General features: G+C 36.1%; 2 protein-coding genes across 2 annotated transcripts; one reads left to right on the top strand and one right to left on the bottom strand.

Moving 5' to 3' along the window:
* Positions 1 to 4,375: 4,375 nt before the first annotated feature.
* On the top strand, positions 4,376 to 16,643 carry alg6 (ALG6 alpha-1,3-glucosyltransferase). Its single transcript, XM_088928008.1, has 14 exons — positions 4,376 to 4,539; positions 5,162 to 5,246; positions 5,848 to 5,937; positions 6,342 to 6,430; positions 6,834 to 6,916; positions 7,001 to 7,069; positions 7,226 to 7,407; positions 9,433 to 9,568; positions 11,307 to 11,392; positions 12,232 to 12,316; positions 12,427 to 12,497; positions 14,141 to 14,209; positions 14,935 to 15,130; positions 16,204 to 16,643. Exons 1-14 carry the CDS (start codon positions 4,458 to 4,460, stop codon positions 16,399 to 16,401), a joined length of 1,521 nt encoding a protein of 506 aa, XP_088784134.1. The 5' UTR covers positions 4,376 to 4,457; the 3' UTR covers positions 16,402 to 16,643.
* itgb3bp (integrin subunit beta 3 binding protein) lies at positions 16,596 to 26,033 on the bottom strand. Its single transcript, XM_088928009.1, has 9 exons — positions 25,939 to 26,033; positions 25,509 to 25,551; positions 25,062 to 25,188; positions 24,590 to 24,659; positions 24,043 to 24,112; positions 22,529 to 22,616; positions 22,272 to 22,328; positions 18,190 to 18,243; positions 16,596 to 17,826 (listed from the first exon to the last, which is right to left on the bottom strand). The coding sequence occupies exons 1-8, from the start codon at positions 26,031 to 26,033 to the stop codon at positions 18,191 to 18,193; spliced, it is 603 nt and encodes a 200-aa protein (XP_088784135.1). The 3' UTR covers positions 16,596 to 17,826; position 18,190.
* Between the last annotated feature and the right edge of the window lie 26 nt (positions 26,034 to 26,059).

Below are 26,059 nucleotides of genomic sequence, written 5' to 3'. Positions count from 1 at the left end.
TTTTAAAAGAAAGATTTAACAAAAGGAACCAGATCAAATATAAATCAACGCGATCTATATTTTGTTGGGTGCCGATTTTGTGTAAGAAATTTAGGCTTAATTAATGTGCGGGTTCATGAATTTACACGCGCCACACGGTGCATTTCACAACAAACTCACATTTTTAATATAGGCATTTATGAAAAAGTAATTTTGATCATCGATAACATTGGTATACAACTATTTTTTTTGGCTGTTTGAGTTAAAAGCCGTGTTTACGTACTCATGAAAATATTTTATCAAGATGGAAGGCCACTTCTTCTTATCCAAACGTACCTTTCCAAACACAAAGGAGGTGCACTTTTGCCGTCTCCTGTTTCTGTAAACGTTTTTGTGTTTTAACACGTTTATATTGTTTATACCCAAATGTCGTCATTAAAATTATACCAACATATGGAATTGTTTTGTATTCTTAGTACTACAAATGATACCATCTTACATAGGCGTGAACTCACCACGATTATGTTTTCCAAAAGGCATAATAAAGAATAAAACCTGCAGGACAATAATTTAATCAACAATTACAATTTTACAGATTTTCTGTGCTGATCTGTATGTTACAATTTCCATTTAAATATACAGTATTTCACTTCTTTAGTCACAGTTGACTAAATCATCTGAAACCCGAGCGGGTAAAGATTTAATCGGGATCATTACTAGAAATAAGCTTTTCTTTGCATTTTTGCATTCTGCAAAAATGCAGAATGTATACATAACGGGAATATATGTATATGAACAATTGTCATTATGTTCTCTGCAATTTATCTAATGTTCCTAAACCTATTTTTAGAATTAACAATGAAACAGCAGCCACTGTGCCAGTCCAGAAGACCATCGCTAGGTGGCGTTTACTAGTGTCCAATTTCTTTTCAAACAACTTGAAAATATATGAACTTTTGAAATACCACCGTAGCATTTTAACAGTCTTTTAAAACTGGCATGCTGAAATTGATCAGCTAGAGATATAAAGAACCGAAGTTGCTTCAGGGATAGATATTTATTTATTTTGGAGTAGGAGGACTGTGAAATAGTTTAAATTCTGTGGGTTTTTAATCAAGTAGTTCATTTAAAATCTGGTGTGGGAAAAAGTCGACTCTTCAGCAAGTGCAGGATTATTGATAGATTCATTTTTATAAAAATGAAGTCACGTAACAGCCATTCAATTCAAATCCTGGGATAGTAATCTATATAGTAATATAAAGAGCAGCTTTAGTGTGTTACCCTCTGTGTTAAATGCAGTTTATTAGTAGAATGTAGATATAGCTATGACGTCGGTATGAACTACAAGCTAACATACAGGTATATATAAACAACTAAACCTCACGTTTCATGTTTATTTTCCTTATTGCGTCCCGACAATAACTCGGTTTAAGAAGACACCAAGAATTAAAAAAAATAATTAACATCGATGGTGTGTTAATTTCACTTCTAAAAGTGATGGGAGTGGGGAAGTTAATGCGGAAATGTGGAAAAGGATAGAAATAACATCCTCTCTGAGCGTTTCCACTTGGAACACAAAATTTCAAGGTATTTGTTTTTGCACAGTTCATTGATCACAGTTAAATTGGGTGTTATCTATGAATAGAAATAAATGATTTCCCATATCCCACAACAAACACGCGTTTAATTTTTATTCACTTACGAGTTATTTTTTCGTGGAAAAGCAGCAGGTAACCCATTCTGCGTGTTTTAATCCGAATGCGACGTCGCTAAACCGGAGAGGCAGAAACCTTCAAGCAGGCACTAGTGGCTGTTAGGGTATCTGAAACAACAGGAACTACATGGCATGTAGCCTAAGGATCTGAATCGTACTGATTAAATTATTATTATTGATGCTTATGCAGAAGATAGCATATTTGACTAATGCCAACTCTCATTCCTAGTAAACGTTACTGTATGTGCCGCATACAGTATGTGCGTACTGTATATTGTGTACTGTTCTGCAATGGATTGCAGGCTAATACCTTTAAGTAAAGGGCAGACTGATATGAATTTTAATATTAGTACTACTCAAATATGTGACTCATACTTTGATGCATTCTTAAATATGTATATGCATTGTATTTTTTCATTGTCTTTGATATTAACAACAAATTCTCAAAACAAAATTATCACTTTGCAATCTCCGTTTAGAGGCGACAGGTCGAGTGATGGATAATGTGGAAAACTTGCTCCGCTGAAGACCACCGACGTGTGTCGTAGTCGAGCCTGACCTTTGGTGCTGCACCTGCTCCTCAGCTGAGCACAGGTGGGGTGGAGAGAGCGCGAGAGCACTTCATTCCCACACCCTCGTGGAGTAAAATGCTTCAAGGCAGCGTCTGAGGGTCGCCCACTCCACATTAGTTCCAACCTTTATGAGAATGACTAAAGATTATTTTTAAATTACAAATGTGAAGCTCGCTTTATCAGAATATCAAATGCGAATTTAATTTTTTTTATGTTCTCCGTACACAACGTCAAGGGACTATCGTTTAATGGGTTCCATTGAATTTAAAAAGCTTAAATATGAGGAAGTAGCATACATCTAGTCCTAACCGCCGCTGAATTATTTGTAGTATAAAATGAAAAAAATCGGGGTTCTACACTGCGTCCAACACGAAACTAATGCAGTTTTTCTATTCATGACACATAAGTTTCCTACTGACACGTCGAAGCAAAAGCTATACATAACTGCTGTGCTTTTGCTGCTTATAATATAAATTTTGTTGAAACGAAATCGCTCAGATGCAGTACGCTGCGGTTTTACTGGGCTGGAAAGAAACGGTAATTTCAAACACAGCAAACCCTAGTAGGTAAACATATTACACCGTGTAACGGTAAACAACACGACTCCAGCAGTAATAGTAGGTTGATACTCTACGGTCACGTTCAGAAATTTCGAGGTACGCTTTGCCTCTAACGCCGACGAAATAGTCTTTGGATATGTGGGATCTACGAAAAGTGAAAACACCTTCACGACCAAATCACAGACAGTAAATGTAGATACAGCAGTTACTGAATATTTAAAAGGGGAAGAGATGAAGCAATAAATGACAAAGTAAAGCTGGCACACAGTGCATTAATAACTAATGGACACCTTCCAATGACTAATAGGCTTCCCGTTGTAATGAAAGTGTCGCTGCAAATCAGCGGTTGTCCAAGGTTATTATTATTTATAAATATTTGATGTATTAACTACAAAGGAGCACGTCTTATACAACAACTTTTTGACCCATGGAGAAAAGAACAAGGGAACGGATGAACAAACATATATCCGAATATTCCCTGGGGGCAGACTTGGACTTCTTTTTCGGAAATAAGCCTAGAGCTCCCCGATGAGAAAACTGGAGGTTGTTAAACCGTTTTTTCACCTCCATTTAAAAATCCTTCTTAATTCTCCACTCAGATGAATACTCCATACCAACTAGAATCTGCATTCCAACTCTTTTCATTCATCGTGTGAAAATCATACCTAAGATAATAAAGTAGGGTTAAAATGAAATATGTTAACAACATGATCAAATGCTACCGATAACATCAAACAATAGTTTTAAGAAATGTGTGCTGTCTTGAAATCTGCAATGAGTGCTCTTTTATGGCGTTTTTGACCACTGCAATCACATAGTGTATGGTGTCTTAAAAAGCCATTGACTTACCTTGTCTTTGCATTACAGATACAAATTGTCAATGTCGAGGGGTACTTGACCTAAAGAGAACCGTGAATTTATGAAAATTAGTTCCACTCTTTTTCTTAAACAAAAATCCAATAATATTTTCACCTTTTTTTCATATTTGGAACAATGGTAGCTATTCGATGTGAAATAAAGTAATTTTATGTTTAGCATGTAAACCTTGAAATTGTAGCCTAGTTATGTAAAAAAATAAAAACACATAATCTAAGTGCAGTTCAGTACAAACACAGCTGTGACTTCTCACAATTGATCCACAAAGGAAAGCATTCTCCAGATATTTAACAAATGAATATCGTTACATTGTATAGTGGAAGTTACACCTTTAACTAATAGAATGCTAACTGGGCTGGCCACTAAAATGCACCAAATGCCCCACAGCCGAAACGTTGTGTTTCCTTTCTTCTCTTTTCAGCATGGAATAAACCTTTATTTGTTCCACTAAAATGCATGAAGCTTTTTGTAAATTAGTTTTGAACATCACCAAGTACACGGTCTTTTAAATAGGAATGTATTACTCATTGTATTTTGTTTAAACGCGAACCATCATTTTACAGCTCACCTTCTCAGGTAAAACAAATTCTCAGTCCTGTGACGTCATAACCCAGCGCCGGAGTAGGAGGCATGTGTTTTGTGTCCCTAATGCTGACGTTTTGAATGAGGAAGTGTATGAAAGAAAGACGTGTAGTGGTACAATGAGCTGTATCTGCGACCGAGACGAAGTAACGTTTTGAAATAATTTAACCCGTAATGGAGAACTGGAGCCTTATATCGCTTTGTGTTCTGTTGGCTCTGACGGCGAGATGGGCAGTCTCTTTGAGCTCATATTCAGGTTGTAACGATAATCGCGGCAGTTAACGCTCCGATTTGTATTTATCTTTTCATTTTGAAAGCTGTTTCTTGAAGTATGTTCACATTTGTTCTGCTATTTTATGTAACGATGCAAGCAAAACTACACAAAACGCTCCATATCAAAAGGATCCACGTTTTAGTTCTGTGTTTAATAGATGCATTTCTTTGGATGTGAATGAATGGAAACGTGTTTTTACTTACAGTTTGGAAATGCTTGGTGTTCTGACGTGTTTGCTGCATACGTGGTCATGTCAAATTTGCCGATTATTGCAGATTAACGAGACACTTTTGTCCATTGCTTTGAGAATTTAACTTAATTGAGGAATCTGGTTGCATTACTCTTCTTCACTTATCTGGAAAAACAAGAGTCTAGGGGTCTCTACAGTGTAGGACGTCCCTTAAAAAAAGAAAACATTGCATGTCCCCTTCTTGCAAATCAACAGTCTCCCGCAGTGCACAGTGTTAAGACATAGAGATGTGTTAAAAGGTGTTGTCTGAAAGGATACGCTTGTGTTGGAGTGGTGCTTGCTTGCTAGAAATCACCTGGAATGTAAATTTGTTTTGCCTGTTGCAAGAAGGTAACTTTTCATGCGTTCTTGTAGGTGCAGGCAAGCCACCAATGTTTGGGGACTATGAAGCTCAGAGACACTGGCAAGAATTGACCTATAATCTTCCTGTTCAGCAATGGTTTGTAATTGTTTGTGCAATCTCAATAAGTTGATGGATAAAAGGAGCAATACACTCTGCCTCTGGGTGTCTTTCACCAATATATCTGTGTTTTGGAATTCGAACAGTCTTGATAAAAAAAAGAGGCAACTTTCCCTTTGAGGAATCCCCTTAGAGGAACTTGTACATAACCAATCGGATTTTACCACATTTCAGACTTGGAGATGGCCCTCAAAGGTTTTGCATTATATAAGTCACAAATTTATTTTAAAAAAGTGCTAGGAGAATAACAGTAACACTCTTCAATTTCAGTGTTGCAGTGTTTTCAGGTCAGAATTGCATCTAGACTATGGGCACAGTAGTTAATTGCAGTTACCAGCTTTGATATTATTTTTGGCGTGTCTGCCCTGTGATGGACTTGTGTCCCATCAAGGGTTTATCCCCATCCTGGGCCCGTTGCTTTGCAGGATAGGCTCTGGATCCTCCGCGACCCTGAATGGGATGAAGTGGATAGAAAATGGACAGATGGGATGGTTATAAGTTGAATTCGAAAGACTATTTTTGTGATTCAAGATCAAAGAATATATAACTCTTCAATTTCCTCTGTGTGCTCTCAATTGAGGTACTTCAATACCAGTGACAACAACCTCCTCTACTGGGGTCTTGATTATCCACCTCTAACAGCTTACCACAGTCTTCTCTGTGCTCACGTGTGAGTCTCTCTTTTCTCCTACAAAAATGAACACGGTTTAGACCGATAACTCCAGCACAAATAAGTGTGCATTTCAGGAGTTGTGATGTAATGCGTTTCAGGTACTGATGTTTATTTGAGAACATGATTTACAGTTTACCATATATTTTGTTTTTAGTAACATTTTATTGAAGTGTCTACCTGCAAAAATGTCTGAGCCTTTTTGTTTCCCCACAGAGTATTCATTGTAGTCATTGTGGCCAAATTATTTAACATGAAAAATGGGCCAAGCGAATTACTCCAATGGGGAGTGCTCTTTTATTTTTACCTAAACCTTCTGCCTAGCTGCCACAAGCCTCCAGATATTTCCCTGTGATGCAGCAGAAACACTTTTGAAATGGATTTTATATGGTTTCTTTTTGCAGAGCTCAGTTAATAAATGCAGACTGGATTGCCTTGCACACGTCACGAGGTTACGAAAGCATCACTCACAAGTTATACATGCGAGCCACAGGTAAGGGTTATTAGCATGAGCCATTTATGGGATTCCTTTTGTCAATTCCATAATCCCTTTTTTTTTTAATGAGCAATTACTCATGTGATGCAAAACTGTCAAACTGAGTATGCATATGTATGGTATATAGTTCAGGTGGGTAGCTGCGTCAGCATGCAAAGGAACAAGTAATAAGTTTATTCCATGCTGTAAAGTGAAGGAAGAAAACAGAACGTTGTTTTTTTTCTTCTCTTTTCAGCATGGAATAAACCTATTACTTGTTCCTTTGTATGATATATAGCTTTCAAATATTTGAAGAATGGCGTATTTATGCAAGAGCCTGGAATTTTCATGCTCAGTAAATGCTGTAACTACATAGAAAAAAAATGTTGGCTGTAAATTAACACTGTTTTGTTTCATTCAGTTCTGGTTGCCGACATCTTAATATACATTCCAGTAGTCCTTCTGTACTGTTTCTGTTTGAGTGAAGGGTCTGCAAAAAAGAAGGTATGGGATTTTCCTTTCAAAGAAATTCCTTACCCACATATTCCAATTTGAGATCATTTCATCATCGTATTATTCTCTTTTCAGGTTTCTACCATGCTGTGCATCTTGCTGTATCCAGGACTGATTTTAATTGATTATGGACATTTTCAGTATCCTTGGAAGCAGGAAAAACTACATTTTTGCTCATGAAAAGGGTGACTGCATTTAGTATTCCTTGCCTCAATTATCTTTCGTCAGTCGCACCGGGAAAGTATGAGTTAATGTACTTTTGTTTTTGAAGTGTAATTTCCTTAACAACTGCACACGTATAACTGCGTGAGTCTGGGTTTGGCACTCTGGGGAGTGCTGGGCCTGGGGCAGGGCTGGGATTTGTTTGGCTCCTTCGCATTCAGCTTGGCTCTGAACTACAAGCAAATGGAGCTGTATCATGCGTTGCCATTTTTCTGCTATCTCCTAGGGAAGTGTACTAAGCAGGGTCTGACAGGCAAAGGGTAAGTCAAAGCACTGTGTGCATTTCCGTTTTCACCCACAATAGTGTACTGCAGTTCAAACAGATGAATATAGCAGGCTCTACATATCTTATCATTACATTAGTTACAGAAATAGGGTTTGGCACTCTCCAGCTTCAGCAATGCTAGTTACTTAGCTGGGAAGCATCATGGGAGCTTTGTTAAACTCTACTTATTTGACAGTGACAATCTCTTCTGTGTTTATTGAACTCTTGTTCACCCTAGCAGCTCAGAGGACTGAATGGCTTCTTCTTGTTTGTGATCGATCTGATGTTTTGAAAGGGCGGTTAAGATTTGAGATGACGGTTTAGATGTCATCTTCATCTGCCATAAGGCATTTTGAAATCTAAGCTTGTTTGTATTTTAACCAACCTTTATCATTACGGCATCTAAATTATACACAATTACTCAGTTTATCAAGGCAATGAATAGTGCCTCTGAGTGCTATTCTAATCTTAATCAAAGATGTTGTATTTTAATGTGTGTGATCAATCCTGTGACTGTCCAGAATTACATCACAACCCTGTTACTGCACACCATAATGTTGAGCCTTCTAACAATTCAAAATCATACTGTGGTACTAATAAATGCTTGTATGATGTGCATTTCAATGCATCAAATGCAGTTCACCCCTTAGGACAGGGACACAGGTCAGCTACTGCTGAAGTACAACACCCATTTGGTGGCAGCCATTATGTGCTGGCGTCTGCCACTACACAACGGATCTGGTGATGAAGTGAGAAATTGCTTCTCTAATTGAATTAATGGAGAACTTTTGGGAGGCCAGATTGTGCAAGCCCACAGTGGAATTTAGCCAGGATGCCAGGGTTAGCACAACTATCCTTATGAACAGGCACATGGAATCTTCAATGACCAAGCTGTCAGGATCTCAGTTAAATATGCCCTTCTTTGGATAAGACATACTACAGCACAGTGTTTGTGTTCACTATGCAGGGACCATATTCTACTGCTGTGTTAATCCTGGTTCACAGGGAAGAGCACTAGCTATTGGTCTGCCAGCACTACTCAAAATATAATGTACAGTACTAACACACTTATTATTTTTATTTTGCATTTATATTGAATGGTTAAAAATAAATACAGATTGGAGCCTGCAGTTACTGGTAACAAAATATGCATTAGGGTAAATGTGCTATAACTTGCTTTGTATATGCAGTGGTGTATATTAATTTAATCTGCTGTAAAACCATGTCAATTGGAGACTAAATGTTTTGCGCTAAGTAACAGAATATACAGTATGTACTATCCATTAAATGATGTTCCTGTAGTAAGCAGTTATAAAGTGAAGTGTCAAAGTTTAAGATTCCATTTTCTGCAATCACATCAGAAACAATGAGAAAAAGGAAATGTGCACAGATAACGAAAACAAGAAATTGCTTTTCAAGAGCACATGTACATTGCATGCTGGGCAGATATTCCTTCAGAGTATTTTTTGAAGCAGTAAAATTTAATGCTGTCACTAATGTCCTCACATTTGTTGATTTAGTAACAATGTACCAAGGGCATTTGGTGGCAAATGTATCAGTGGATTAGATTGCTTGCAGCAGAAATGTGCAGATGACACACTAGCTATGCAGGAGTTCTTCAGCTATTCTTGTTTGAACGACTTCATGAGAACACACATTGACTAGCGGGATAGGCTGCGCTTCAAGAAAATGTTTTAATGGAGAATATAAAATGAAATGGCCCAAGTGGCATTTTTCAAGATCTCAGCATTTGCAGAATCATTTAATCTACTTCATTTGGTTTGAACTGGTTTGATCTGAATCCATCTTTCTAACACATCTTTCAATTATGCAGCTATTGTGATCAATTTCTTGTGCATTGTCTTCATTTATAAAAGACATTTGGGTCTCTAAAACTGTACAGCTTTCCTAAGGAGAAGTTTACCTTTGAATCAATAAATTGGTCAAATTGAAGGTATTTTGACATCCTGTACCCATATGCTGAACATTATTTCTGTAAGCGAACATTTGTGTGCTGCAGATTGGTCCACCTGATGAAGATTGCAGTCACAGTGATAGGCTCCTTTGCTCTTTGCTGGCTGCCTTTCCTGTCAGATTCCCAGCAGATCTTTCAGGTTCTCCGTCGGCTTTTTCCTGTGGACCGAGGTCTGTTCGAGGTGAGCTCAAAGCCCCAAGGTCACAAAGGAGAAAGGGACACATTTCTCTCGTCAACATGTGTCAGAGTCTTTTTCCTTGTGGCTTTGTTCATGTCATCGTTCTCACTTCAGAATTCACCTTCCTCTTGCTTCCTTCTGCTGATTTTAGTTTTTTTTTGCTGTCGTTTAAATGAAAATAATTTGTCTTCTATGGGGAAAAAAAAAAATTTCAAGACAAGTCTTTGTTGGATATCAATCCACATAATTTATTGGGTGGGCATCTCATCACTTCATTGAGATCCGTACATAAGCAGTGTTTTGTTGCCAGGACGGCACTGTGTGGGTCTGTTAGAGATGATTTAAAAACTTTGGCAGCGGTACCTGTCCTTGAAAACCCTATACAGAATGTGAGCCAGCGCTATGAAGCAAAGCATCCAGTGTATGTTCACATCTGAAAAAATGTAAACCATGCGTGGCAAAATGAAGAATTAAGATGCATCTAAACTGGAACTGGAAAGTGAAAGTGTAAAAAAAAATCAATTGTACTTGAAGCCACCAAAAAAGAGGTTGCGTTCTTCAAAAATCTCTCCCCCCCCAAAATTTTTTTTTTTTTAAATTGAGAACCTATTAAAAAATAATAAATAGATGACGTAAGTCTTTATTTGTGGAATATAAATACAAAATAACAGGGCATGAGTGACTTTATAATAGAGCTGGAATGCAAGTGGCTCGATTGGATGTCAGACTGAACTAATTGTGAAATTGTACACGTAAGCAGGCCTGAGTAAGTTTATACTGAGGCGCCTGTAGAACATTCTCTGTCTCCAGTTCCCTTTTACGAAAATGGCAACAAATGCTGATGGCTGTAAGATTCTTCGCCAGTTTATAGGTGAGGTGCCTTACACATTTGCCTCTGTGGCCTAACCCAGTCTTCATGTGTTCCTTTCAGCAGATTCAAGGAGCATTCTTCTTGTTATTTCTAGTGGGTTGGTAGCGAAGCTGTTGGTTTAGCTAGCCTGCGAGCAGTAATGTTCACACAGCTGTGATTTGAACAGCTGTGTTTGAGACGAGTGTACAGTATCATGGCCACGATAGCCAAGGCTGTCAGTTTAATATCAAATTTGATCCAAGCACAACTGCTAAAGTCTTCAAGCCTTTTATAAATCGCATTGCACTTCTTCATTCACCACAACCAAAAAAGGGAGGAAAATGCTTGTGTTTTGGAATCATTTTAACAGCAAGAACTTTGAGGTTGTATTGAGTGTCAGCTCGCCTTTTAATATTGTTCTTCTAGATGGTTTGCTTCCAGAGTGTATTTCTGGTGCGCGGAAATAGAGCTAATCTGATTAGCTGGATATGCTTAACCCACTGTCCTTTACGTTTACAAATAAGCACATACTTTTTTTACCTCCCTTGTGTTCGATTGACAGGAAAATTTATTGCAATATAAATTCTTCAGTGTGACCCCTCCCATAAAACAGAACCACAGAATGTCTCTGGAATTTTCATTGCACATTCATTTGGGAAGTGATTACAAACCAGCATACTACTTTTATTTTAAACAGCTAACTACTTTAAAATAGCATTATGTTCTGTGTATGTTTAATAATTCTAACTTGTAGAAAGTGGATGTTTTGTAATTTAACCAGTCACTTTTTTCTTCATCTTTTTGCCAAACATGTACAAACAAGTGTGAATTTTGAGGATTGTGTATGAAAAGTGAGGATTTCTTTTCATGTAATTTTGTATGTTTGTTTAGGATAAGGTGGCCAACACATGGTGCAGTCTGAGTGTTCTGATTAAGATAAAAAACCTGGTGTCTCCTCAATCACAGCTATATCTCAGGTAACCATTTCTGTTTCCTTCTTTTAAACTTCTTTCTTAATCTTCTGCTCAATATCCTTGACAGAACATCTAAAAAAACTACTTGTACAAAACATAGTGCAGGGAGAGTAAGGCTAAGATATAATGACAGCTGAAAAGAGCTCCTGGTATCTGATCAACAGCTGGTAGGGACACTTTAACCAGAGTGCAGTTATTTTAAACCAAGCAAGGTGCTGCAGCATTAAGGGGAAAAAAACATTTTAATAATTTATGGGATTTAATCTTGAGTGGTAAATATTTTCAGTTTAGGTATCTCAAAGTTCTGTATCCAGCCAAGTTGTGAGGACTATAACTGAATTATATCTTTCTCCTTTCTTGGATTAAGTGTCCATGGATCTAAATTCAGAGGTTCTTTCAATCCATAATAGAGCTATTCTGCTAAATCTGATAATACTAAGGATTTAGAAGGCTCAGTTTACTGCCACATTAAAAATGTACAAATAATTCATTTTTTTAAATAGGATAACTAACTACATTAGTAAGATATGCAGGCAGATTGTTCTGTAGCTGGTCTACGGATTAAAAGAAGGATAGATATCTTATGGATTATGGAAATATATGTATACTGTTTGACTTTTTGTCTGGCTCAGTCAGGGGGAGAGTCATGTTTAGTGCAGAATGTTATTGGATATGTACAGGTGCTTTTTGTCTCCTATATCTGCATCCATGAGTAAGAGTTCAAGTGTTCAGCACTTCAGGGTAGTTAAGAGCTTTGGTACATTCAAGGTGTTCTTCAAAACTATGTAATTTACAATAGTGAATTGCAGTCAACGGCTGTAATTTCTCTGTTCTTTTTTCAGTTTTGCTGCCACTCTTCTCTTTCTTTTGCCCTCTTGTGTAAAATTGTTCATTGATCCTACATTCCGGGGATTCAAACTAGCACTGGTGAGTATTGTGCAAGTCAAAAAAAATGTTCCTTTCATTTTTAGATAAATTTTGCTCTTTATATCCCAGTGCTTGAATAATAAAATAATTCATTCTTTTTTCAATTTTAGGTGAACTGCTCATTGGCATTTTTTCTGTTTTCCTTTCAAGTCCATGAAAAGTCAATTCTTCTCCCTGCACTGTAAGTCCAAAAACTTTTGTTCCCTTTTGTGTGCGTCAACTAATGGCTGGCATCGAACTACACGACTTTTCCGAAGATTTTCAGTCATAGCCTTCATTTACATAATCGTAAGAAAATCACAGCGAGATGTAGAGAGTCGCAGCACGCGCTGGTTACCCTCTGTTGTGTAGTGTGACACCCCCAGAGACTCAGTCTTAGCGCTCTTAACAGCCCCTACGACTCTCTGTGACTCGCTATGAGAAAATCAAACTGGTTTGATTTTCTCGTAGCGAGTCGCAAGTTGTAGGGGTTGGCTCTTGTGTCTGCGACAGTCAACAGCCAATGAGCACTCAACCGGAAGTGCAATACATACAATGTGGCTGCAAGGAAAGAAGGAAAGCAAGTGTTTTGGACTGTGCAAGAGGCTCGTCGAACTTCGGAGCCAGCACAGATGTCTGTTTATTTTCGTGCCGTGCCTTTTCCCTTATTCCGTGTGCTCCACGTTAATTGGCTGCCAAAATGAGGTGTCTTCGCGGGACTTTCGCGGTGCGATAAGAGATTTGGAACCGTGATGAAAAGTCGTGAGGGAATCGTGTAATTAGTCACCCCCTGCGATTCCAAGTCGTATAATTTGACACCCTCTATAGGACAGAAAAGGCAGCAAATTTCAGCATCTGCAGTTGTTAAATTTAACATGCTCTCCGACTAGAAGTCGTGAAGAGTCAGGTAGTGTGTTGCCGGCATAAACACACAGTGGATTTTGTGGGGAAAAAAAAAACCCACGGGGAAACAACAGTTTGTTTAATGGATTTGATGAACAATGCATTAACCAAAAAGCCTACATGAACCAAGCTTCCAATATCCATCTTAAGGGTACATGTTCAAGTTTGGGCCTGTCCTTGAATCTTTATTCAGAGTCTGAAATGCTCCTCAGGTGGACTTAAGCCACCGAGTTCCCGAATATAGACTACACATTACACTATGAGCATCCTTATCTTTGTTTTTTAGGCAAACTAAACTCCTTTAAATAACAGCTCTAGTTAGAAGTGGAGCCAAATGGAAATGGCTGACCAAGAGTCATGCTTGACTTTTTTTCTTAAATTAGGGATATTAATTGTTTACAGCACAGTGTATAAAAAGAGAGAGCAGCTGTATGCTTAGTTCTTACAGCATGGATTTTGTTACAGATTTTACTTATCTATTAATCTAGATTATCCAGATTGTTGCTTTATTAACCATTGAGTCATGTCTTGCACCTGTTTAAAAATCAATCAGTAATGCGTGTTCCTGGATTTGGAAAGAATGCATTTCAGCAGCAAAGTATGTTGTTTGAATAGGATCAATTATGAAGCTGTTGGAATGGGTGTAACAAGATCAGGAAAGCAGGACCTATAATTACTTGATCAGTGTAATATGGAACCTGGCTCAATGAAGTATGCAATCCTATCAGTAAAATACATATTTAATCTTGATTGAAATAGCTTGGCCTTGAGCTGTAATGGTTATATATTTTTAATTATCCATTCAGTGTGAAGCAATTTCCACGTTATTAAATTTGTCTGTTATTGGTATTTTACACGCCATCAATAGATATTAACGGTCAGTACTACTGCAGTTTGGCCTTAATATAATGTTTAATGCACAAGATTGTTTATTTTTTTTAGGCCAGTTTGCTTATTAATCAGTGAACTTCCATTCATGACCACCTGGTTCTTACAAGTGACTACATTCAGGTATGTTTTTGGAAATGTTTTCGCAAAGCCCCCCCTTTTATGTGATAAAATGTGTAGCTTGAATGTAAAAATTGGTACTTTTGTCTCTGTAAACACTGATATTGATTTGAAGTGTACTTATATTTCTTTTGTAATAAAAGATTTGTAATTAGAGATTTAAGAAATCACGGTCACAGAAAGTTGGTTCAGTTCAACAATGCTAACTTTTGTCAGCCGTTAAATTCTTCCAGCACATATTATTGTTCAGTGCATTATTATTATGAGGATGTTACAGGATTATGTGTCCTAGGGTTAAACAGGACAGAGCATTGTTGTAGATTTAAGTAAATATCCTCCCACCTTTTTAACTACTGGTAACTAATTGCAAACTAGGGATTGAATGTTCCTCACAGCCACAGAAATTTCACTCAATCATTTTTTAAACCTGTAAAATGAAACTACATTTATGAGTTTAAGTGTATTTTTTTATTTTTACTCTGTACACCTAATTCGTTAGTAACCTTAGGGTTGCATTGCATGTGGAATGGGATACAGTCGCATACATTTCTTTTTCATTTGTGTATTGAGTAAAAATCTAGCATTGTGTATAGCCATGCATGTTTCCGATATCAAGTACTGTCGACAGCTGTCAAAGCCATCCTTTGTATACAGTATTTCATTACATGTCCAAGCATTTTTAAACTTTTTTCTCCTATTCATAACTTAGATTTCTCTTGTTTTTACAGTATGCTCCCTCTTCTCCTTAAGGATGGCTTACTTTTACCATACATTGTTACAAGCCTGGTGTTCCTTTTAATCTGCACATCTCTGTTACCTGTGCTGGAACATGCTTCTGAAGATGACATGAAACTGAGATCACTCTTCCAGAGGATAAGAAAATCTGTACCATGGCTAAACACTTCATTACTTGCTAAGTCTGGAGTAAGTAACATTTCTGTTATTGCATTTATATTTTTATGTACACCTGGTTTCTAGAACACTACTGAGGTTAGTTATTTAATGGGTAGCACATCTATTCCATTCATAATCAGTAACTGTTTAGTCCAATACTGCCGAACCCAGCAGATGGTGTGTAAACTGGCAGTAAACTGTAATGGACAGGCATGCAGGCTGGGTACATGAGCACACACATGTACTCTTTCTCTCTCTCACACATACACATGCACACACAAGGGGAGACAATTTGGAGAAGCCAATTAACCCAGATGGTTTGTCTTTGGACTTTGGGAGGAAACTGGAGCACCTGGCAAAAAAAATCAACAAGGCCACATGGAGAACGTATAAGCTTTGCAAAGAGGCCCCCCAGGGCCAGAATCAAACCCAGGACTTGAAAGCCAGGAGGCAGCAAACTAACTGACCATGTTGCCCCTTAACGAGACAGATGTACATTTATTTTACTTTTATCAGTTAATATCAGTATAGAAAAGGAGCCAGCACTGATTTCAGGATGTGCAGTTTCATAACGGCATTGAGGCCCATGAACACCAAATTGCACAATACTACTACTGCAGTTGTAGAAATACATAGCCACCATATAAAAATCTATTCATTTGAATTTAGCACTGTGGCATTTGTGTAGGTGACTTGGCAAAAGAAAAAACATATCAAGTAAAAACATCTCTCTTTTGTGTTTTAATGGACACTATGCATTTTTTCTCCATGAGCTCTACTCCCAGACAAGTCATGTTGGAGACTAGGAGAGATAGCTTTATATAGTGGGAGTCATTAACAGGTTCGCCCAAGAATATTTACACAAGGGGCATAAAGAGGCTATGTGGTGTGTATAGTGTTTCATTAGCGGCTGAAACAGTTCTTGTCACTTACTTTAGTGATCCTTTGGTTTGCTCCTAAATAGACATGTTAATGTTGAAAGTACTGCAGCATGTGCCATTTTCCTTCTTGTCCAAGCTAAAATAAATGTTGCCTGCAGGGCTGTTACAAATGTTCTTGTGATGTTTTAACTTCTAAATTAAATTCTTGATCTTATTTTACAGTTTGTTCTTTCTGTTCTCTCCATGGCCGTCTTGAGTTTTATGAGTGCAGCACTGAGCCCCCCAGCAAAACTGCCTGATCTGTTTCCAGTTATGGTGTCTCTCTGCTCATATGTACACTTTGTGGGATTTCTGATATATTTCAATATGACTCACCTGATGGAATCACCCAGTAAAAAGAACCAGAAGAAGAAAAACTGAACTCTTACTAAGAATGTGGTCTGTGCAGAGGACCAACCTGCTTTGAGAATCTCCAGAGTGGGAATTCTTCAGATAAGCTGAGCCTAACATTTTTATGATGGGTAAGAGTTTTAACTTAACTTCCAAAAGGGATTAGATTTACAGAAAACAACTGCTTTAAGGTTCAAGCAGATACATAAATAATGTGGACATTCTTCTCTGTTGAAAAAAATATTCAGTTTTATTAAAATACTGTTTTACAATTGGTGTTCATTTTTTCTATTGACATAAAAAACAGCTGGGTCTGCAAAACATTTGACTTGTTTTTACTATTTTGAAAAAGACTACATCTTCTATATTTAAATTTACATCTAAATTCCTTATTTGTATCGTTTCTTCAAAAGCACTGAAAATAATGTTGCTTTTTGCTCACTATGAATTTGTCAGATACAGTATACCCACACTACATTTAGATAATGATTTATAAATAATATGCTCTAAATGCATTAATATCATAAGATTGCAGCTGTACAAAATAAAAAAAAAAACAGTGCCTTGTGGTAAATTACTTTTGTGAACATGTCATAAAGCTAAAATACTTGGGAAAAGTATGAGCAATCATTTTTTTCTGCAAGTTAACGACTGGCATTAAAAAAAAATCCATTACAACTATAAATGTTATCAGGTCACAAAGGAGCCCATGTACGTTCATCTGCTTCTACCCTCCAGTTATTCTGCGGGTTTTAAAATTGCAGAGAACACAGACTAGGGCAGTGCAGTGGGATTCAGTGTCCTTAACTGCTTTGGAAAACTGCATACGTGGAATTGTGACCCACAGCAAAGGAGGAATTCAGGAGGAAAGATGTCAGCAGAGGGAGGAAGCTTTACTTTCCACTGTAAATGAATGGCAAGAGGTTAGCGTTGGTCACTAAAGGGATGACTCTAGTTTCCAGTTGCAGCTTGCTTTTCGCCTTGTCACATTCACAAGGGATGCCTGGCAGAGTTTTTGTGCCTCCAGCCTGCTATATAAAAACATTAGTTTTGATTATGGGTGTATCTGCTTTGTCCTTCAGATGGCCTCTAAGGGTGATAAAGTGAGAGCTATATGATCTACCTTGGGCAGAAATAGGAAATGTTTCTGTGCAAGACCAGCTGTTGCATAGGTCCGGCGGCTGCACCCCACAAGCACTCCAAAAAAGTTTTACCACACACTTTGCTGCAGCTTGGTACGACTAACATCCCCTTTCAAATTTCTCAATAATTTAATCCAGTTACTGCCTAATTAAAAACCTTTATACTTAAGATCCTCATTTTGATTGTTTTTCCAGATCTGCTAAAATTGACACTTGTTCTACTGTCTGATGCAGTCTTGCATACATACTGTATGTAATACTATACATTTAAATTAAGAAGCAGTACACCGTCCCCTCTTCATTGTTCTGTAAGCTGTAAAATAAATGAAAGGCATAAACATTAATCACACTCACACGTAATATATTTGATCATTTCCAACCCGTATACCTAGTCTAAATAGCACATTTTCAGAAATAAAAAATAGAGGCAATGTTTTAATCATAGCCTCTTGCCTTTTCCGGTATATATGAAAACATTTATATATTATGAAAAGTACTAAAAAAGCAATATTGGACCTAGTAACATTTTTAAGGTATGATTTGTTTTTCAGACCTACATTTACATAGATTAAATCACTACTGGAAATTATGGCCAAAAGCTAAGGTAAAACAACTGAGTTTAAAAAGAAGTATTTGTTTAGAATGCTTATGCAAATCAAAATTCCAAAAGAATTACCTTAATTCATGACTGATTTTAGGAAATCATAGGAGCTGCCATGCTGAATAGAATCTGTGAAATATTCAGAATAATCCCTCATTAAAATCATACCAACATGATTTTAGAATCATTCTTGTTAAAAACAGTAAGTAGATATTTTCATATGTGATTTTCAAGCCAAAACTACAGCACTTATACACTTACATTTTGAAGTGTACCAATGAAATTAACTTCCAAGTAGTATTTTTCAAGGGAAGTTTCTTTTGATTTCCATTTCCACTAGAAGTGTTGCCTCAATATGCATACATATAGTTTTATTATTATTATAAGAACAATTTAAATTCAGACTGCTGCAATTTGTTTAATAAAACCAATTTTATCATTTAGCACATAATGCATTCTTATTAAAAAATGTCATATTACATAAAAGACTTCCAGGTTAAATGTTTAAACAAAAACCTGAAGAATAATACTGAATTTAGAGACAGCTATGACCATGGGAACACTCCAGTGAAAGGAGACATCTTTAAACAAATGGTTGTAGGAGATTGGAAAAATTCTATTCAGGCATCCTGTCTTCTTGCGAGAAACTGCTGGATAAGATTTCGGATCAATTAGTTACTAAAATCCAAATGAGTTAGACAGGCTGCTTCCTCTCATTTTCAAACTTTAAAAATAAAATACAGAAAAATTAATGTTATTCTATTGGTATTCAATCATGCATCATAACTCTCTGACATTAAAAAGTAATTGCTGATACTTCCTGTTCAAAAGTGGTTTTATATTTAATTACTAATTGCAGATATGTTCAATCGTTAAAAATGAACCAAACAAGTAAATTCTTTCAATCCAATGTAATTGGTTTACTAGATATTTGATCCTCTGCTAAACCACTGTGAAAAAAATCCAATTTGTTTTATTACATTTTAAGGAATCTTTCTTTAATACAGCCTATTAAAGCTGCCATACAAATCTCTCACTACATGCTCTTATCCATTAACTGATCAATTTTTATATTGCTGATGTGTCCCCTTTTCCCTCATTTTGTCATCTTAAAATTCATATTATATAGGATTTTCCTATGGAAAAATTGCAATAAAATTTGTAACTGCTGGCAAATGTGAATGAGTCAGTAACCACACATGACTAAAATGCTACAGAGAAAATAAAATTTGTTTCTGTAGTAAGCAGAACTGTTTAAATGTTATTTATTTTTATGCTCCAAAGAAAATATATTGTGAAGTGCAACATTGATTTAGCACATAACAATGTCTCTGTACAGGCCGTAGGTGAAAATTTATGAAACCTTTGCACAACTCCTTTAATTGAATTTTCCAAATCTCTCACCACACACAAATAATCAATACCTTCTGCAGAGAAACTTGCTCAGAATTATTACAGTCTTTCTTTTCAATTCTGTTGTCATCAGCACATACTAGGCACCTAGATATTTGTAATGCTTGGACAGCTCAGTAATTTATATCTACCAAAAGCCTAATTGCTCACAAAAGTGACTTTTCTAGAATGCTTACCAAACTTTTGTTAACCTAAAGTGCTTCTTTTAAAGAACACATACAGTTAGTTCACTGTAAGTCTGTCTGTTACAGCTACAGACGTGATGTGTGTATTCTGCAGGTATACTGCTCTACTAATTATTTTCTTCTTCATCTGTGTTATTATCAACTACCTAAGTAGGTCTGAATAGTTCATAGAGAAAATTCCAGTATCAGAAAAACATTGAAAAAGTTGCTTAATGTTTTATTTCCCCCCATATTTGAAATATCTTTTCTACTAACTGAAGTCTCTTTAATTCTACACAGATCTGTTGCATGTTGATGTTTTTTTTAAATGTCTTAAAGGACAGAGCTGGCTGTTATATGCTCATTAACTCCTCCAGTAATATTACTGAGTTATTGTCAAAAGGATTAAAAGTCCATACAATTGTCATCAATGTTCATCTCTACCCTAAATCTGACTTTTTAAATTGATTTATTTAAAAATACACGTTATGCCACAAACTTGTGAGGTTACCATATATTATGTTATATTAACCATATATTACATAATATATAACCATATATTATGGTTATATTATGGTGACACCTGAAGAAGGCTCCACGGCCGAAACGTTGTGTTCTCTTTCTTCTTTTTTTCAGCATGGAATAAACCTATTACTTGTTCCTTTGCAACCATATATTATTACATGTGACAAATTTTCATACATACAAAATACCATTTTTAAATTAATTTGAAAATAATCCACTGTTCATAAGATCATGCTTATAGGAAGTATTATCTAAAAAGCATCAGCACATTCACAATGCATGTTTCAGGAAGACACAGACCACACAGATCACTGGCCTTATGCAGTAATATTAGCTTTAGAAACATACTGTAAATGGTTAGGTTACACTTCTCTCTTAAGTCAGTAAAAGGAGTTCAAGTCGTTCTCAGGAATTTTAAATAAACATTTTACACTGCGTAAGCTAATGTCTTGCAGACATGATAGGTTTTGGATTACAACTATCTGTCCAAATTTCACGCTTTAACAAATACTGTACTGTTTCCTTACACAGCCTTGAAAAACAATTTGTTTACTCTAAATGTAAGTCTCCAGGCAACAATGGCTCTATTCTCCATCCAAGTAATGGGAAAAATGATAAACGGATTCCTTAATAATGCAGGCTATTGACTGAAAAATGTTCTGTATTTTGTTGTTTTAAGTAGGTTGTTTATGCAAAATAAATAAATTTCATGCTTAACCATGTGATAAAAATGTGACATTCCATCTGGACTTAGCCACAAACAGCACATATTTTAAGGTTCTTGACTGTAACTAATTAAAACAATTTTGGAGTACCATATCTAAAAAAGCTAACAAAACTGAACTTCCAACAATCATTCCATTCAGTTTCTACAGATCTCCATTATGTGGTTGAATCACAAGTATAATTTGGCTGAAGGCATAGTGTGTGCCTGAAATAATTTTGTTAATGACCGATGCAGCAAGTAACGGACTTAGACTAGATTTATGTAAAAACAAAATGTTGTTTTTCCTCAAAATAATTGTTGTTCGGACACAGTTATATACATTCATTTTTAAAAAAATAACATTAAAATTAAAAAATATGTATCTGTGCTAAATACAAGTGTATTTTGATATTGAATGGTTTGGGTGTTTGTCTCAACTGTACTCTGTGCTTTAAAATCTAAACACATTTAAAAATATAAAGAAAAAGTTTTCATTTACTAACTACTTTTCTAAAAAAGAAAAGGTCAGAAAAAATTAGAATTAATCTGAGTTTATTTAATATACTATTTATGATAGATGAGAAATGTTATCTTTTTGATATGATAATTTAATATATCAAAACATTAACTAAGTGCACAACAGCATTTTCTGTGACAATATTCAGTTTCTTTTTACAGCTAAACAATTTCAGTGTGGATTATTGTAGGTATTTCTGATAAAGATATTTAATTTTTAATTAAAACAATATAAACTTTTGTTTTAAAATGACTGCTGCCTTTAAACTCACCCTAATCGTATTCTGAGAAGCTGCAAAATGCAACAGTGTGTCTGTCCTGTGATCTTAAGGCCATTATTACCCCTGGAGGTTAGAAACCTAAAATACCTTCAGCAACCAATGAGTCAATTTTATGTGTAATTGGAAACAGCTATAAATGCACAGATGAAAAAAAACATGTTTGTATGTGATATACAGCACTGTTCCTTACTTTCTTATGTTTGCAAGCTATTTTTAAAAACAGTGTTGTTTAATTAGAAATGGTTATTTGACTTATGTCATACTTTGGCAAAGAAATGATAAACATTTTTCTATTTCACGGCAAAAATCAAAATTGTAGTCAATTTTATAGAATGCAATTAAACATAAAAGCTCTGTAATCAAACATTTTAGTTTCACATCCTAAGGAGTAATCAATACTTGTGCAAAGTATGTGTCTAGTTTATGGAGAAAAGAAGCATTGAAAACATATTTCCAATCATCATCTTTTTTTGGAAGCAGGCAGCATTTCAAAATAAAGTAATATAAAAAGTATTTAGGATGAACAAAGATAAACCACAAAGAGATCAGTACCTTTCAGCCTTGACAGGTGAATTCCATTCTTATTGAGATATTCTTCCATTCGGGCAACTGAAAAGAGATGTTTTTAATTTACAAAATGAAAAAAAAAACAATTATACAGTCATATTCGGTGAAACATCATACTGTCATATGCACGACATTAATTACACATTTGACATTGCTTGTATAAGGACTATATAAACATATTATTAATTTTTTAGCTTCTTAAAGTTATGAAATGAAAGTAAAATTGATAAAGTGATACTCACTCAGGTCCCTGTGTCTGTGGAGTTCAGCCTGTAGGTCAGCAGACTCTCTTGTGAAGAAACTTTCCAGCTCACAGCTGCCCTCTACAGGCTACACAAGAGACAAAAATGCAAAAACATCTGTTCTCCGGGTTCATTCACAGAGGTTTTCTCTCAGTGGCAGGAATGCGTGCTATATAAATAGTCTAGTACTATTTTCTTCTTTGCCTATCCTTTTTACGTTACAGTTTCTCTCAGTTATAAATATGCCGCTGTTAATAAATCTAGAGCAGTTAATCAGGCCACCAAGATTGTTGTAGATCCCTCCCACCCTGGTCATCCTTTATTTCAAAAGCTTCTCTCCGGAAAATGTTTCAAGGCAATCAAAACCAAAACCAACAGACACCGGGACAGTTCCCAATGCCATATCCTTTCTTAACCAGCATCCTCCCCCAACAGCTCCCTGTTTCAGCTGAAAAAAAAACTTTGAACTATTATAACTGCTTAGCTCATACATCTTGTATATCTTGCGCTTAAGAACCGGCGCATCTTCCCAACATGTTTACATAGATGCACCTTACTCCTCAGACCGTACTTTCACACATGGTCTGGACTTGCCATGTGTTTTGCACATACTATAATGTCTATTGTTCGTATATTTGCACTGTACTGTAAAACGTGAATGTGCCCGTGTCCTTATATGCTGTAATGTCAACATGTTCCGTACCGTGAGTACATATTGTGACTCCCCCATCTTTTGTATATTGTCCAATGTTACTATGTCAGTAATGTTAATGCTCTTTTTGCACCTGTGTGCTTTTTGTGTTGAGCAGGTTCCAAAAGTACCACGGCAACTTCCTGTACCTGACATGCACTGGCGAATAAAAGCGATTCTGATTCTGTTCATAAAGGAAGTTATCACTTCAGCCTCGAAAGGCCAAGCATTCTCATGTCTTTAAAATATGCTAGAGATAGTGATTACAAAAATATACTGATTAACAAAAGCATAAATGCACTGTATAATGATTTAACATGTATATAATTTTGCCGATATTAGAAAATAAAAATATATAAAAGAAACAAATCTATTTATACACAGATGCAGTACTAGGACAATCTTAAAGAGCATAAAGAAATTTTGTTTTGCATAATTTTAGTCTTTTAACACTTTAGTTTAATGGATAAATTGATTAAAGGATGGCATGGTGGCACAGTGGTTAGCCTTGCAGTCCTGGAGCCCTACATTAATTACAATTCCTATCTGTGTGGAGTTTGTATGTTCTCCCCATGTTTGCGTAGGTTTTCTCCTGGTAGGTTAACTGGCTTCTGGGAAAATGCCCCTGGTGAAAGTGCATGTTTGTGTCTGTGTGTCTGCCCTGAGATGGACTGGCGTCCCTTCCTGGACACTAATTTGCATTGTGCGCCTTGCTTGCTAGGATAGGCTCCAGCTCCCCTGCCACCCTGAAATGAATGAAAGCTTTTTTAAAGGCATTTTCCTGCTTCCCATGATGCTAGTGAAACATGACAGTAATACGTACCAGTAGGATTTCCAGCTGTTCCCTAGCCTTGAGAAAAGTCTTAGCTGATGCTTGCAATGCAGTTCTTAACCTGTTTAACATACAAAAAAGCAAAAGCCATTTTAAACCTTTATCAATCTGATATTGCTGGATGAATACAAAGTATTGCCTCTTCGTGTATCTGTGTCTAGCATTTCTCGGTTGCATTTCTTGGGGTGAAGATTTTATCAGAACATTTCAAATATCACAGTCTCAAGCTAAATCACAACCTAAGTTTCAGGAATATAATAATGGACGAAAACTCTGTTTTTCGATTTCGACTGAAGAAGAATTTTTCTTCTTTGAAAAACCATATCCAATTGTTGTAGAGTCAAGTAAACTATTAAACACAAAGGGTTACGTAAATTATTTTGTCCTATGCCCCAAATATAACAATCTGTTTGTCAGAGTCAGTAAATAAATTTAATATTATAAAATTATAAAATATTTTCCAGCTGAGCATACACTAAACCATACATTTTCCTTCTTGTTTACGTGAACATTTCCTGCTGCCAACAGAAATACAAACCTTTCTGTTTGTGTCACGGACTTCTGGTTTTTTAAACAATCAGCAGTATTTCCACTGTTATCAGAAGAACCTGAATAAAAATGTATAATATTAGAAATGTTAATTGGCAAGCTGCACTACAAAACAGCAATACTGAATACTATCACTCAACAGTAAGAGATATACAGATATAGACCAAGTGCCTACAGATCAAGTACCAGGTCTTTCAAGCAAGGGTTTTGACTGAGAAAAATAGCACTCATTAAATATACAGTATTATGTAGCGTCAACTGTTCTAAATGAATTTTCTCTAACATGTATTTGTTTCTTAAATCCATAACTACAACCTGCCATGCATTTACAATCATGACCATATACTGTACAGACTGAAAACATACACAATTGTCAAAAGCTTCGAATGTCTTTAAAATAATCAGCTGAACTTGAACCAAACTACTGTACATCTTAAAAGAAGAACGTTAGCCTGCAACACCTTTTCTTTTCCCGGCAGACATGGGACAGGGATGAGCTGGACTCATCTGACAGGTTCCTGTCGTGGGAGAAAACACTTTCCAGTAACCGGGCAAGCATTGTTTTTTAACTGGTGTCGTTCCATTCTGCTGGGGACAAGAGAACAAAAAAAATGCTTAGTTGAAAGAGAGCACACCATTTCAAATGTCATACTTGTCTTGTGTTGCCTGCTCAGTGAATTCCCCAAACTAATATTTTTATTAATCCATTGATAGGCTGGATTCATTAAATCATATGTAATGCAAATAAGAGAAGTGAAATAATAACTCACTAGTATCGGGTCTACTGTGAATGTTATGACTTTCAAGTGATTTTATTTACAGATAAAACGTGTATACAACACTTTAAAAAAATGTATTTAAGATCATTTTAAATTAAGAACTGTAGGAATAATAATGTGCATACTCACCTTTTCTATTCCGGGATCTTCCAGACGGAGTGATCTTTTAACCCTACATAGGTTAAAGAAAAAATAATACACTACTATTGTATGTCTAAATGAAACAATGTGTCTAAATAAGCAGATAAACATTTTGCTTTTTTCTCTAACAATAAGGTTTTTTTAGAACTGTCAGGTTACGTTTCCTCCCTGCGAGTTTAACCAAGCACTACAGGCTGTAAAATCACCTTCTCGATGTTAATCTTGCTTAACACCTTAAAAAAACACACTAAAACTAATTTAGTAACCTATTCGCGATACAATCTGTTTTAGAGACATGGCTACGTATTAAAAGCAACAAAATCCAATTATTTTCGAAATAAAATACTCAATCAGGTTAGTCCGCTTCTAAACTGTATTTTGAGACAAAAAGTCTCTAAATAAAATTCGATACACTTACGGTAGTTTAGATTTCATTTCAATTTTATACGCTTTCCCCCGAAAAACGAGCCGTTTTTTCAAAAGTGTTTGGGAAATGGCGGGTTCCAACTTCATATGTTTCCGTCCGGAAACGTGAACTC

The sequence above is a fragment of the Atractosteus spatula genome, chromosome 11 (assembly GCF_055471065.1).
Source record: "Atractosteus spatula isolate fAtrSpa1 chromosome 11, fAtrSpa1.hap1, whole genome shotgun sequence".
NCBI classification, from domain to species: domain Eukaryota; kingdom Metazoa; phylum Chordata; class Actinopteri; order Semionotiformes; family Lepisosteidae; genus Atractosteus; species Atractosteus spatula.
The sequence above is the reverse complement of the archived record's forward strand: the minus strand, read 5'-3'. Positions and strand labels throughout refer to the sequence as shown.

Bases quoted from the DNA above. Each gene is read 5' to 3' on its own strand.
- alg6 (XM_088928008.1), top strand. From the start codon at position 4,458: ATGGAGAACTGGAGCCTTATATCGCTTTGTGTTCTGTTGGCTCTGACG. The intron at 5,247-5,847 runs GTTTGTAATTGT...CTCTCAATTGAG, and splicing joins AATCTTCCTGTTCAGCAATG to GTACTTCAATACCAGTGACA. The intron at 11,393-12,231 runs GTAACCATTTCT...TTCTTTTTTCAG, and splicing joins CAATCACAGCTATATCTCAG to TTTTGCTGCCACTCTTCTCT.
- itgb3bp (XM_088928009.1), bottom strand. From the start codon at position 26,033: ATGAAGTTGGAACCCGCCATTTCCCAAACACTTTTGAAAAAACGGCTC. The intron at 25,189-25,508 runs GTGAGTATGCAC...TCTTGTCCCCAG, and splicing joins AAGATCCCGGAATAGAAAAG to CAGAATGGAACGACACCAGT. The intron at 22,329-22,528 runs GTGAGTATCACT...ATCTCTTTTCAG, and splicing joins CCACAGACACAGGGACCTGA to TTGCCCGAATGGAAGAATAT.